We start from the raw sequence: 14,646 nt of genomic DNA, 5'->3' as shown, positions 1-14,646 counted from the left end.
CGAGGGTCGAGTTGGAGAGCTCGGGTAAGACGACCGATGGTGACGTGAAGGAGCTTCTCAGGAGCCTCTCGCTTTACGGCCACCGGCAGCCCATGTCGAGAGGTCCGTCTCAATATGCGGCGGAAAATCCAGTCGCTCATCGTCGGATATGGCGTGCCGGCCATCTGGTTCACCATCAACCCGAACGACATTACGAACCCGGTGAAGCTGCGACTGGCGGCATACCGCACACGCGATCCCGACGCGGCCGAGGAGTTCTTAGAAGGCCTTGGGGATGCGTATAAGCGGGCACGGCTGGCGATATCGGATCCCATGAGCTCGGCCGTGTTCTTCCACCGCGAGATGAAGCTGTTCTTCGATCATTACGTGAAGGTCGGTGAAGAGTCGGTATTCGGGCGCATCGGCAAGTACTATGGCGCCGTGGAGACGAACGAACGAGGGCGCTTCATGTTCACGGCTTGCTCTGGCTGCACGGGAACGCGCATCTCAGCTCGATGCTTGCCGACATCCACGGGGAGGATCAGGCGGCGTATCGCGAGCGAATCGTCCGATACATCGATAGCGTCTTCTCAGAGGTAAGAATGCCTACCTAAGATGTGCCACCGGGAGCCTGAAGTACTCTTCTGATGGCCAAGTGGGGCCGGGTTGACGTGCAAGGCAGGATCTGGACCAGGAAAGTTTTTGCGCCGTGCAAGCGGAGCGATCTGTGACGGGCGGTATTGGTTCCCTGCTGGACAACGCCGCGCAGTTCTCGGCCGCGTTTATCGAGGAGGCCAACTTCTGTGCCGGCGCGACGCAGGTGCACACGCATAGCCCGACCTGTGTGAAGTATTCCTTGGGCAAGGAGGGCGGAAGGGACCTCTGCCGGTTCAAGGCGCCATGGAGGTTAGTCGACAAGACCGCCCTCACGGCAGACGGGGTGCTGCAGATCCGGAGGACACACAGCATGGTCAATCGATGGAACGAGGCTATTGCTGTCGGGCTCCGGCACAACCATGATATTTCCTTCATTGCGACGCAGCGCAAGACAATGGCCCTCATCTATTATGTCACGAACTACGCGACCAAGGTGGAGGACCCGGTGTGGAAGCGTGTGGCGGCCGCGGCCGAGCTCCTGGCCGCCTCAACAGGTGATGGCACGGCAAACGGAGGGCGGGACGGTGGCGGAGACGCTGCCACCGATGACCCTGTCAAGGGAACAGGACGCGACAGTTCCTGATGAGTGGCGAACCGCGTGTTCACGGGCGTCCGCTATCACAGGTCGAGGTCGTCGCTCACCTTCTCGGATATCCGGCCGAGTTCACCGACAGCAGCGCGTGGGCGTACCTGAACTGTTCTCTGCTGTACTGGGAAGTCTTTCGGCGATGGCGGCATCTCCGAGAAGCCAGTGGCGCTGCGGCTACGGATGACACCTTGGATGAGTCGGTCGTCGTCGAAGAAGAAGGCCTGAGAATCTCCACGTCGAGGCGTACCAGCACCGGGAGAGCTGCTGAAAGGCCTATGCCTGTATGACTACATATCGATCGTCAGACTGAAACGCATCGGCAACGACGAGAGCTGGGCGGCAGGGAGATGTCTTTCGAGGATGGATGGGCGCCGGGACGACGCTGGGTTCAGGTGCTCAGGCGGCCGGGCAAGCACGCTACCGTCTGCCTCGACGGCTACCTGAGCAAGGACTTCACCTACGATGACGAGTCGTGCTACCGGAGGTGTGTATGGCAACTGCTCTGTCAGCGGGCATTATCGGAGAGGCTAACCCACCCCCTGAAGGGCAGCCGTGCAGCATCTTGCGCTGTTCGTGCCGTGGGAGTCCTTCCTGGGCGAAGGAACAGGTGAGATCAACAGCATCTGGGCGCGGGCTCGAGACGCTATGGCCCCGAGAATATCATGTCTGGTCGACAACGTGCAGCTGCTTCGACGATCCGCCGAAGACGCAAAACGCGACGCCAAGCAATGGGCAGCCTCGTCCGGCGATGGCGACCCGACGGTCGCACACGTCGAGGAGGGTGGAGCAGGCGAGGCGGGCGCGGAGTCTGCAGCGACATATCAGCCCAACAGCATCGGAGACGCAACGCGGCTCATCGACGTCGTCCGAGGTGCAGTGGGAGCGAATCAGGTGACGGCCAAGTCGCCGGAGCTCATGGCAATGATACAGCAGCTCTGTCGGTTTCAGCAATCGGCGCTGCGCTCGACGGCCGAGCTCGAGGCCACGGCGCTGATCGAACGAGGGAGAGGCGGTTAAGCATGCCAGGGCGGGTATTTTCCGGGGCCGCACTACCGCCGCAGGATCAGGTCAAGGCTATCAAGTCGCAGCAGGTAAGTGCCTCGAAGGAGGGAGAGGATGATCCAAGGGATACAAAGCACGCCCGCCGCCTGGGAAAGCGATCGCCGCGCAGCTGCGAAGGTGATGACCGGTTTCGGGAGGACGAGGTCGAAATGACGATGGCCGACTCCGACGAGACCGCTATCGACGCAGGGGCGGGAATGGACGTTCAGTTTGGCCCATCAACCTCCTTCCTCGCGGCGGGCAAGGTGTTGGCAACACGGCTGACGCTGAACAAGAGGCAGTCCATCGCTTTTCTGATAATATGCCGCCAGCTCGATTTGATGCAGCAGACCCACGGGGCGATGCCTGCCAGCTGCGCCAGTTCGTCGGTGGCGAGGGCGGTACCGGCAAGTCGCGAATCATCGAGGCACTCGTCGAGCTGTTCAGTAAAAAGAGCCTTTCGAATCGTCTGCTGATCACGGCGACGTCGGGGACTGCGGCGGCGCGGATCAACGGCATCACGATCCACTCCGCCTGCGGGTTCACTAAAGACCAAGGGGCGGGGGGCGCGAACATGGTCAAAGACCTTGACGGGGTGCGGCTGCCGAAACAGGCGGAGCGGTTCATCCACGGCCAGTCTCGAATGGATTGGCAGGAGAAGGATGTGCTCGTCATCGACGAGGTGAGCATGCTCGGGGCGCGGACGCTGCACGCCGTGAACGAGCGGCTTCGCCGGCTTCGCGGATCGCGGCAAGATTTCGGGGGGATCCCCATCGTCCTCTTCTGCGGAGATTTTCAGCAGTTCCGGCCGGTCAAGAGAGGTCGATCGTCCTGCCTAGCGCGGCCATCTCGTGGGACGTAGACAACTCGTTCAAGGCCGAGCAGCGTCACCAGCACGACAAAGCGCACGCACTGTGGAAGAGGTTCACGACGGTCGTCATGCTGGACGAGCAGATGCGCGCCGCCGGCGACCCGGAGCTGCAGAGGCTGCTGAAGCGGATCCGTCTAGGCGTGCAGGATCGGACGGATCTAAACCTCCTCAACTCAAGGTGCTACCGGGAGGAAGGCGGATCCCGGAGACGGGCATCACCGTGGTGACGCCGCTCAATAGGAATCGGTGGAACCTGAACATGGAGGCGAGCCTGGCGTTCCGGGTCCAGCAGCGGTCGACGATGCGCATTTTCATCTCCGAGCACAAGTGGAAGGAGGAGCTGCCGACGGAGGAAGAGGCGATCATGATACTCAACCAGGGCGACGATAGCGCGATCCCGGTGCCGGCCGTCTTCATGTTCGTGGCCGGGATGCCCATCGTCGTGAACCACAACACCCACCAGGGGCTGAAGCTAGTGAACGGCGCGAGCTACTCGGCGGTGGAGGTCATTGTCGACAAGGCGTACCCGGGGCATCGGATCTCGGCCGATATGACGATCCACTTCGGGCCGCCGGCGGGATCATTCTCGAATCGGAGACGACGAGATATCTCCACTTCGTCGGGATGCCGCCGGGCACGATCTTGTTGACACCATGACCGTTAAGATACAGTGCCAGCGAAAAGGCCGTGGCAACGCAACGACGTCAGCCGAAAGGGTTTGCCGTGCGCAGCAGCGTTCGCGTGCACGGACTACAAGGTGCAGGGCAAAACGCTGGAGCGCGTGGCCCTCGAGCTGCGAGGACACGGACGACGAAGATGGATGGAACGGTGGTGCCCTCGCAGTGCGACCCGTACGGCCTGTACGTGCAGCTATCGCGCTGCCGAACTCTAGACGGCATCATGCTCGTGTCAAGGTGCGGGACAGAGACTTGGTGGGCAACCGGGTCCCCGAGGAGATGACTGCCGCACAGGCCAGGCTCGAGGTACTGAGCGAGAGGACCGTTGAGGAGGCGTTGCGCTGGCTGGACGGTGATGCTGAAGAGTCAAGGCGGCCGCGCTAGGTGACGCGATGAAGAGTTCGGCAGGCGGGAAGAGTCGGCAGGCGGCAGACAGGGTGGGAGGCGCCTAGTGGTGGGATAAGGCACGCGAAAAGGCAACAGAAGCCGGGAAGGGCAGCGACCAACGAGGAGGGAGGCAAGGAGGACCAATCACAAGGGACCAATCAAGGGGCGGAGAACTTTTGGGGGGAGAGGGCGGGGTCTGCGGGGCACGTTAGAAGGCCTTTCGTTCCTCAAGGCATAAACATCCGTACGAAGAGCAAAATAGTCTTGGCATAGGCTGGCTACCTTTTTGGCAAGGTCTTTTGCCCCTCTGGCTGCTTTAACGGCCCTTTCTGCATCAGCAAAGGCGGCTTGATGATCTGTCTCACCGTCGACCGAAGTAGCTGCCCGTTCGGCATCATTGGCGGCATTGCTGGCTTGCTGAGCTGTCTCAGCGGCTTCCTTGGCTTTTGCCTCTATCAAAGCTGTTTTCTCTGCATGATCCGGAGCCGTAAATGAAAGCTCCTTCCACCCCACAGCATCCCCACGCTGTTCATGAAGTCTATGGCATACTGATATGCCGTTTTCCTCCAGCTGGATCTTAATTTTTCTCATCAAGCTGTGGCTGAGGGCCACTAGCAGAATACTGGTCGTATTTGTGGTCATATTCCGTATTGGCGATGAGGTCCTTTTCTGGATTGGCCTCATATTCTGCGAATTGTTCGGGCGCGGAGTCAGGGTATTGCATTCCAGCCAATGATTTGGTCCCAGTGTATCCGCCCAACGCGTCATACTCGGACAACGCTTTGGCGTCCGACAGTAGGTCCATGCTTCCGGACAGAGGAATCACATTCGGCGTTGCTTGTATGTGATAGACATATCCATGAGTGCCCTTGCTCTGTGTACTACGATGCTTGGCGTATGCAAGCGCGACTTTGAAGTCGGTTGATGTTGAGATATACGCCGAAATAGGTTTGCCATAGTCAAGCGAACGGAAGCTTGTCAGACATTTGGCTCCACACGGGTCAGAGATGGCATCAGGCAATTGATGAGAATTATCTAAAGAACAAGAAGTGAATGAACGAACGCACGGAGTTGTGCAGCTCTTTATACGCAAATGAAAGGTCCGTCGCGTGATTACGCAGTACCGGTAGTGGTTGCCTAGCAGGCAACAGCGGCGTTGCGAGTAACATCGCCACTTCATGAATAATCATCCTAGGCAGGCTTGATATGCGACACACCCCCCAGCGTTGAGTGATCAAGTCAACGCTGCTAGAAGCTATCACAACCAGCCTGACCTAGAAGGTCATCGACATCCCACTTCCAAATTTGCTTCCCTCTTGATATCTGTCAGATTCAGCATCGATCTGAAGTGCTCGAATTTCGCTCTCGATAGCGCTTTGGTCAATCCGTCTGCTGGCATCTGATCAGTCTTCAAGTATTCCACTAGGAACCTACCCTTCTTGAATTCCTGTTTTAGCCACATGTTCTGTATGTCAACGTGCCGCAACTTGGTCGTGATTCTCTGGTTCTCCTCAACCACTAGTCGGATCGACTGAAGGTTGTCGCAGTAAATCTTCAGAGGCCCGAGATCAAGAGAGATATCCTTAATAGTCGGTCCAGGGCGTAACTCTCCTTGGTTGTTCTCTCTAGGCTGAGAATTTCTGCTTCGGTGGTTGAAGTCGTGACTGTGTCTTGAGTCCAGCTTTCCATATGACCGGTCCGTTGAACAACATCATCACATATCCCTGCGATGAACGACGGGTCTCGATATCATCTCCAAATGACGCGTCGCTTGCGATCACAAGTACCTCTCCTGATGCATCCCGTCGTACATGATTGCAAGGAATCTCGTTGAGTATAGGTATCGGATGCATTGGTTTGCGGCTTCAAGGTGTTCAGGCGATGGGTTTGTCAGGAACCTCGCGAGCTGGGCTGCTGCTCGTGCTATATCGGGTCTGGTCATGGCCGCGATATACATCAAGGATCCAACTCGTTCCTGATACGCCTTTATCTCTTCCTTGGTAGCCTGCCCGTTGTACTTGACGAGCGGGATCGTCGCGATGGGGATTGATGGTACTCGGGTTTCAAGTCGCTGAGCTTGAACTTTCGCGCAATTTTCTCGACGTACGCGTCTTGGCAGAGGTAGATCTTCCTGTTTGGTCGATCCCTTACAACTCTGATGCCAAGATACCACTTAAATTCTTCTTCGCGCAGATCGTATTTGGATTGGAGATGCTGGACCAGGTCGTTTACCGCCTTCTTCTCTTGCCGTGGGTTGAGAATCAAGATGTCGTCGACATAGACAAGAGCCAGGATTTTGCCGTTGGTAAACACACAAGGTTCTTCATCCGTACGGTCAATCCCTGCCTCCTTGAGGGCCTGGGAGATCTCATTGTACCAGAGCAGTGGAGACTCTCGAAGACCATACAAGGCCTTGTCAAGTTCCGCGATCATGGTTGAGCCTTCTCCAGGTTTCAAGAAACCAAGTTCTACAAAGCCTTGCGGGAGCCGGACGTAGACGGGATGGTCCTTCTTTAGGTCGCTGTACAGGAAGGCGTTACCAACGTCGAATTGTCTAACGTCAAGACCGAATCGGGCTGCGATTGCCATCACGATTCTGAAGGTTTTGCTGCAAGGGTGGCTGCATATGTCTCCCGTCCGTCGTCCTCGTCCTGCAGGTCGCCACGGACGCAGATCCGAGCTTTGCACCTCAGCGAATACAGGCTCCTGGGAAGGGAATCCTGATCAGCAATCTATTGGAGCAGCCCCTTACCGTTCAGTTCCTATCGATGGTAGTCAACCGCGTGCAACGCCACCGCTGCAACAACTACTGTATGCAGCCCAATAAGCATACCAAGCAGGTAGAGTGCCGATTTGGATTTCCTCACGGACAGCGCCTACTAGCCTCCTTGACAAGTTGCCTCACTCCAAGCACTGGAGCTTTAGGGGTGAGAGGAACGATGGCCAGATTAACCACTACAACCGCTTGCTTACCGTTGCATGGCTAGCCAATACAGATGTCTCTCCTGCACGAGCCTCCAGCAGGTGATCGATTACGCAGCCAAATACTGCTCCAAGTCAGAAAAGAAGAGCGAGTCTTTTGCCCAGATTGGGAAGGCGCTGATGCCCCGGGTCAGGACCACAACCCCTGATTTCTTTCACGTCAAAGCTCCTGGATCAGCTAGTTGCTGAACGGGATTACTCGAAGCAGGAGGTTAGCCACTTACTCCTCGGCCTGCCGTTACAGGAGGGCTCACGAATATGCCTATACATTGACTGCCGTCATCCTGACAGACATTCCCGCTCCCTACGCATTGACGGCGATGAGGTTGACGAGGCCCCCAACGTCTACGAAAAGTACAGTCAGCGCCCGGAAGCCCTGAAGGACCTGACCTACGTTTCCTTCCTCAAACACTGGAATTTCCGCTCTAGAGACCCTTCCGCATGGAAGCAATGGCGGCCAGGTAACGTCAACGGCAGGCCCCGTGTGTTGGTTTACTTTCCTCGCTATCAGGCTGCTCCAGAAGGCCAGCAATGGCCAGATTATTGCCGTGTAAAGCTGACATTAAATCACCCACATCGCCGGCTTGATGAGCTCCTCACTTTCGACGGCCAGGCTTTTAGTTCCCACGTTCAGGCCTTCTCCTATTGTTGGCAGCATCACAATCATGGTGATGACCATTACGGCCAGCCAAAAGAGGCTCGATTACAGCCTCAAGATGATCAATATGAGGCTCTGCCTGTGGGGGAAGAATTTGATGACGAAGACTGGATTCGCCTCGCTGCCCTTTACCTGACCACCCTTACCCAGGAAGATCTTGACCTTCTTGGCCGCCGCGATATCGACGTCCATTACGACTGGACACGGCATGTGGGTACATATCCGGAACTTCGAGATGGCTACTGGAAGGACCTTATCGCTAGCCACCCCATGGCCAACGATGTGGAGGTCCTTGGCCCTCACTGGCGTAATACGCTGAATACGCAACAACGGCTCGTGTACGACACATTCATGGGCCACTTCCAGGCGCGAAATCCCACCCAAATCCTTCTCCACGTTGATGGTGGTGGTGGCACCGGCAAGTCGTTCCTTATCAAGGTGCTTTCCTCCCATCTTCAGGCGGCCGCTCTACCGAATCCTAGCCCTATTTGCCGCGTAGCGCCAACAGGCGTTGCGAGTAACCAGATACAGGGCAGCACCATTCATTCATTGCTACGCCTCCCAGTAGGTGGTGCTTTTACCGACCTTCCCCCAGCCGACGCAGCCGCCCTTCAGTCCCGCCTACGGCACGTCAAATACCTCGTTATCGATGAAAAGAGCATGCTGGGGATTGAGCAGCTCGCGCGGATCGATTCCCGTCTGCGACAGGCCTTACCACAGCGTAGCCTCGAGTTCTTTGGTGGTGTGAGCGTCTTGCTTGTGGGCGATTTCTTCCAGTTACCACCAGTCCGGCAGAAGCCTGTATTCGACTAGCACCAGCCTGTCTTCGTTGGAAAGGAGAGGGCAGGTGGCCTACCGGTTATTTGACCGCACCGTCTTCCTGACCACGGTACAGCGCCAGGCTGGTGATGATCAGGCTCAGTTCCGTCGGGCGTTGCAGGAACTGCGTGAAGTCAAGTTATCCATACCGTCCTGGAACCTCCTTAGCAGTCGGGTACAGTCCAGGCTAACGCAGAGCGATGTTGACAGCTTCAGGGCCGCTTTGCGGTGTATTCTACCAGGCCCGGGTCAACGAATACAATTACGAGCATATGGTGCATCTCAACGCCCCGGCAATACAGGTGGAGGCAAAGAATCAGGGCAAGGGCGCGGGGCAGGCACCAAGCCACAATGCTGGCAATCTATCTAACAAGTTCCCTGTTGCTAAGGGCGCCAGGGTAATGCTCACTACTAACCTATGGCAGCCAGCTGGCCTAGTTAACGGCGCCCAGGGTACTGTATACGATATCGCCTGGAACCCAGGCGCCGAACCATTGGAAGATCCCCGGCCGTTATTATAGTGGACTTTGATAGCTACGACGGACCGCCATATCTAACAACTAACGAGGGCATGAAAATCTCACCCATCCTCCCAGTCAGGCGTGATTTCCTTATGGGCAACGAGACCTGCGCTCGCGCAGTTTCCCTGATGGTGGCATTTGCCATCACTGTTCACAAATGCCAGAGCCTAACGAAGGAGCAAATAGTTACTGATCTCGCTACACGCGACTTCCAGGCCGGTATTAGCTATGTTGCTGTGTCACGGGTTACGTCGCTGCAAGGCTTACTCCTTGAGGCGCCTTTCGATCGTCAGAGCCTCTATAACCACACGCCGACGGAAGGTTTATAAGCCTGTCTCCCTACGTGCTGCGTTTACGGCTAACTACAAAGGCTAAAGCAGGGATGAAGATGCGCCTCGCTGACCAACAACGGCGTCAGGGTCAACAGCTGAGCGATGCACCGTATCCACCACTCTACCTTGACTAAACGACGTCTTCCTATAAGCTACAGGAAGGGGAGGTTGATATAGGGTATATAGTTAGATTGGGCCAGTCAAGGAGCGGTTTAAAAAGCTGGATGGCCGCTGCAGGCGAAAGGGGGGTTCTAGGGGGTCCCCCCCTAGGAAAGTTGAATTGCAGGTATACGATGTTCACCCTTCGGGCTGGATATTCAGCCGTTAAGCCCCTTGCCTTGGCAACTTAACGGGTGTTCGAAGTATTTTAGCTTAGTTGGAGGGAAAACCATCCCACTTCATCTCATCCATATGCAAAATGCATCACATGGACTTTGTTGACATGAAGCCAAAGTCTATTTCCACGCGTAAACAGATAGTTAGTACATAAAATTCGAATCATTCAATATGACGAGCACGTGCACTGTGCTGTTTGTGAGGCCTTGCGAAGACAAACTCTAAAGATAAGAGTCACATATAGTTGACACCATTTTTACTATATAATCTCTCCCAACTCTTTCGAATCCATGACGGCTGACTGGCTGCGTCTCCACCCCTTTTCTGCTGGTTTGTCCACCCGTGTTTATTCCTGCAATGCTCTTTGCATGCCGCGTACTGTGTGGATGACGAAACCGCAAGTGGAATCGTTGCACCGCAAACCGTCGCTCTCCGGCGGCGCGATAAACGGGATCGAGTCCGCGGTCGGCGGCGGAACTCGGAATGCGGTCAACCCGGCTTGGTCTTGGTGAGCTCCTCTCGTGACATGCCGTACAACGGTCCCCGCGGCGGCTCTTTCTCCTTGCCATCGGAACCCTTTTCTAACTGGATCTTGTGGTCGCAGCCTGGGCGGTGCGGAGGAAGCTGGTTCGCTTGTTCTCGATTGAAGACGGATAAGTACCTGTGATAGTGACGAGGAGACCATACGACTGGCCGACTGCCAGTCAAATTACAAAGAGATTTTTATTTCTGTCAAGGAAGTAATTATATTTGCGCAGTCGTTAAGCGGCTTATTAGAGGCTATCTGATATATCCTTGTCGACGGATCGTTGCAGGAACACAGGTGAGGGTTCATCGGTGTCGAGAAGAAGGTCCGAACGAGTTGAGGTCTCTAGGTCTCTCTAGGTAATACAGCTTGAAACCAGGTAAGAAGGAAGTCTGCAGACTGTTATTTCTTCTTCCTGGACCACTGAGGATCCGGAGGATCTCCTATTCGAACGGGACCCTTTGAGGAGTCCGGCATAGCTATTACTGGCTCAGGGACCTCAAGAGACTGAACTATCGATCTCATAGCTAGAAGAGCTATTCGATCGGGGAGATGGAGCTGATGTTGCTGACGTAGATGACTTACGTGGCCTTCGGTAAGTGGCAAGAAGTGCCCTCTTCCTGATAGAATGTATACTATACCTGAAAACGGGATATCAACTTGGGAGAAGCTCGGAGGATATAAAAGGGGCTGTTTGGACGGGAAGGAGGCAACCGGGGAGAGCGATCAACACAATATCTGATCGTATGATACTCGACCTTCAAAAAGTCCCTTTATCCACGTTTATGCCCACTTTTGCTCTCTCCTTCGCGAGAATCGGAACAAGGTTGAGAGATCTGATTGTTTGACCCGTGGTAACAAATCCCTGCACATGGTGCACAAGCGACATTGCCGGACGGGCCTTTTCGCTTTCATGACGCTAAAATCCCTACTTTACAAATTTGAGAGGCCGTGCCTTTAGCAACTGGGAATGAGGATCACGGTTGCAAAAGGTGTAAGCGTGATCTCGTCACCTTGAACGATTTCCGTTCTATGAGGATTCGAACCCGAGCTCACGTCGCAAATCTGTGCCTGCCCCTGGTTGAAACTGGATATGGTAAGTGTGTGGTTCTGGGCCGTTTTGTTGATCAAGAGCAGCTTTCTTTGGCCGTCAACAGTTCGATAAGCTTGAGCGTGGTAAGCCTTTTCGTCTGCTGAAGTCGTGAAGCTTATCCCCGCTTGAAAGTTCTTCTGCAGCATTTCAAGAACCCTATATCGTGCATTGGGCTCGGCCGTCCGGTAGTCAACCATGGATACTGATTCGAACTGGCCAGGGTATCCATCAAGCTGACTTTGCGCGATGGCGTCGATATCCAACCCCGACGTCTTTGCAAAGACATAGGCAAACACGCTTGCACTCCACACCCAATACTCATCTGAAATGACGTATCCAGGAGTGATATGTATGCCTGCTTTTTGGAGAATGGTGCCGATCTCGCCGAACCCAATGCGCATTCCCGGATTCAATCTCGCTCGAACCTGGTTAATTTTCTGGACCTGAAGGATGAAATCGTCCATCTGCTGGAAGCTCGATGTTGCTTGCTCCTGCTCATCGGTTACGTTGGGGTCCGGCCAGCCGTAATGGTGGTAGCTGAGCCAGCCGAGCTCTGTTCCAGGGGTGTGCTTGCTCGAGTCCATGAAGGTCTCCACCCAGTCGATGGTCTTATTGATCAGCCCACCCCCAACAAATTGAATCTTGGGCGCAACTTCACGAATTGCCGCAGTTATGGCATCGTAAAATTTGTTGTACAGTTCTGGCGTAAATTGATGCTCCAGTTCCGGTTCGTTTAGAACTTCCCATAGCTCGATAGGCCAGTGATGACCAGAATAATGGTAGGTGCCGCATTCGTCGGTAAATCCACCGTTGACGTACCAATTGACAATGCGCCGATAGTAATCAGCGATTTCCGTCATGCTTGGGTCGCGAAGTTGAGTTCCTTGGTTATAGCGAAAATCAATCTCGTTGACGTCGGAAGGATACTTGTTCTGCCCACTGATCCACATCCAGGCTGGTGTAGTGCTGAAGCCAACACTGTGGATTTTGCCAGGTGTGCTCCGTAAAAAGTCACCCAGTAACTGGTCTGCGTAGGTAAAGTTCCAACTTGTCGTGCAGGTTGATTCGGTAATGTTCGGGGGTTCAAGCGCGGGGACTGATATTTTTGGATAGGGATACCAAGCAAGAAATCTGACATAGTCCGAGCTCAAGGACTGCAGCGACTCGAAGGCTTTATCGTGAATACTGCTATTAGATAGCAGTTCGGAATTCACCACAAATAGTAGCGTCAGAGTAGATCTCGACTCCGCCCACGGTTCATTCCATTCAATGTAGACGCTGTCGGTAACGTTGGAAGCCTGGGTCCCGGTCGAACTTTCGGCGGGGAGAATAGTATTGGCTGGAGGGACACCGGAAAATATTGACGAAGTTGTGGACAGGCTCTTCACTGCAGTGAGGTTATTCGAACTGGTTCAATTGGTTATATCTTGTGTAACTAGGGAAACGTGTCCCATACAAACTGTGTGCAAAGACCTTCCTCCCTGTGTCTCACCTCTTACTCGCACGTGACTAGCGCGGTCGATTAGTTATACGTGCGCGATCGGTGCCTAGTGCACAGGTGGATCCAACACTGGAACCTCTTTCTAAATCGATGATCGCGCACTAATCAATCCACCAAAACACACCAAACACAGCGAATTAAGATGAGATAGGAAAAACACGAACAAGAACACCAACAAACTCCTACCACGATGCATCACTATGTTGGATAGTGTGCTCTGACTGTAGCTCTCCCTCCCCCACACTGGGTGTGTTCTGCCACACGCCATCATGGGCCGCATTTCGAGCGCCGGATGCGCTAGCTGATTCCATCGGTCCCACGTTGGAATATGGACACGAGGATCTCCTCGTTAATGTGAATGGAATAAAGAACGACGGTAAAGCAGAAGAAGGAACGAAAAACCGATTAAATCTCGTCGAGAATTGTTGTGTTATTGCGATGAACGAATCCTTCCACCCACGTTTAGCTGATTGTCGCTAATAAACTGCGTGAGGGCGCTGTTTAGTGATGCCTTCGTCATAGCATCGGCAGGGTTATCTGCGCCGTTGACCCAACGGATTTCCGCAATATCCCTTGATTCATATGCCTGCCTCAGCGCCATGATATCTATCATGAGTCGCTTCTCTGTTGTGGTGCCAAGTTTGACGAGGCACTCATAGAGGCTATATGAATCTGTGCAAATGACGAGCGGGATTTGCTTCAGATCAAGGCGTTGTGCGATCGTATTGACCGTTTGCTTGATCACAAATGCGAGATCGAAGCCCGATGTCAATCCATAGATCTCTGATGCAAGAACGCTTCGAGTAACGCGCTTGCATTTAGTTGAGCTCAATGAAGAATGTTTCCGCGGATGGAAAATGAATCGGTTGATTGCGCGGTCTCATTGGCGATGATAATCACAAAGCCGATTTGAGAGCTTAAATCCTTATTGTTGGCGAATGATCCATCGGTGAACACAAAGATCTTCGCGCTCTCGAGATCGATGGGTATGTAACATAGGCCACGGTCGGGATTGTTGATCTGCCATTCAATCCGCTTGTTCAAAGCCTTGAAGTCGGTATTAACGGGCTCTTGGGCTTGTGCCGCAACGGAACAATCGTATGTTGCTTCGGGTTGGCAAATCGAAGCGATATATGCCCCGGGCGCGTTGAGCAGCATAATCCTGATGCCTACTTGATGCCTGAAGATTGATCTCCTCGAGGTTTTGGGCTTGGCCCTTCTGCCTGACGATGACACAGCCATTTTGTATGGTCAGGCGGCTGCCGTTAAAGTCGCAGATGGAACCTTCTTGGAGAATCTCTTTTGGCTTGGCCTTAAAGCAGAGTTCTTTCTCCTCGATCTTGAGAAATGCATCTGTGCCAACAATGAATGTGTCATCCGTTTGCAAGGCCGCGATGCCAAACAGGTCCTTGTCGGCGATGTTGTTTGCCGTGATCAGAAGGCACGGGTCAAACGAAGAGGTTTCCATATTAAGCTTGCGGCAGTGATGGTCGTGATATGTGTTGAACCAGTGGGCTCCTGCCTCTGCGATGCCATATAGCGGCTTCACGATTCGCAGGATTGTTCCCTCTGGATATCTTCTTTTGAGTTCTTGAGGAAGGGCTGCAAGGATGACACGGGCCAGCTTGGTCTGGGATTGTGTGTATGCCATCGTGATGTCTCTGATCATGATGAACA

At 54.3% G+C, this 14,646-nt stretch overlaps 4 protein-coding genes across 4 annotated transcripts; 2 read left to right on the top strand and 2 right to left on the bottom strand.

Annotated features, from left to right (window-relative positions):
* Positions 1–114: 114 nt before the first annotated feature.
* On the top strand, positions 115–3,786 carry HRG_11971 (PIF1-like helicase domain-containing protein; the record flags this gene model as incomplete). The annotated part of the gene is made up of 9 exons (XM_044870441.1): positions 115–383; positions 491–575; positions 662–1,189; positions 1,261–1,425; positions 1,618–1,709; positions 1,771–2,237; positions 2,569–3,087; positions 3,129–3,315; positions 3,378–3,786. 9 exons carry the CDS (start codon positions 115–117, stop codon positions 3,784–3,786), a joined length of 2,721 nt encoding a protein of 906 aa, XP_044714478.1.
* Positions 3,787–6,187: 2,401 nt separating this feature from the next.
* Positions 6,188–6,790, bottom strand: HRG_11970 (reverse transcriptase (RNA-dependent DNA polymerase) domain-containing protein; the record flags this gene model as incomplete). The annotated part of the gene is made up of 2 exons (XM_044870440.1): positions 6,188–6,613; positions 6,674–6,790. 2 exons carry the CDS (start codon positions 6,788–6,790, stop codon positions 6,188–6,190), a joined length of 543 nt encoding a protein of 180 aa, XP_044714477.1.
* A 390-nt stretch (positions 6,791–7,180) lies between these two features.
* Positions 7,181–9,647, top strand: HRG_11969 (PIF1-like helicase domain-containing protein; the record flags this gene model as incomplete). Its single annotated transcript, XM_044870439.1, has 9 exons — positions 7,181–7,271; positions 7,366–7,665; positions 7,708–7,733; positions 7,818–8,585; positions 8,737–8,835; positions 8,903–9,113; positions 9,182–9,255; positions 9,346–9,502; positions 9,562–9,647. 9 exons carry the CDS (start codon positions 7,181–7,183, stop codon positions 9,645–9,647), a joined length of 1,812 nt encoding a protein of 603 aa, XP_044714476.1.
* A 1,685-nt stretch (positions 9,648–11,332) lies between these two features.
* HRG_11968 (glycosyl hydrolases family 39 domain-containing protein) lies at positions 11,333–12,418 on the bottom strand (the record flags this gene model as incomplete). The annotated part of the gene is made up of 1 exon (XM_044870438.1): positions 11,333–12,418. One exon carries the CDS (start codon positions 12,416–12,418, stop codon positions 11,333–11,335), a length of 1,086 nt encoding a protein of 361 aa, XP_044714475.1.
* Between the last annotated feature and the right edge of the window lie 2,228 nt (positions 12,419–14,646).

This window comes from Hirsutella rhossiliensis, assembly GCF_020360975.1.
Source record: "Hirsutella rhossiliensis strain HR02 chromosome Unknown scaffold00031, whole genome shotgun sequence".
NCBI lineage: Eukaryota > Fungi > Ascomycota > Sordariomycetes > Hypocreales > Ophiocordycipitaceae > Hirsutella > Hirsutella rhossiliensis.
Note: the sequence above shows the minus strand (reverse complement) of the source record. Positions and strands in the feature narration are given on the sequence as shown.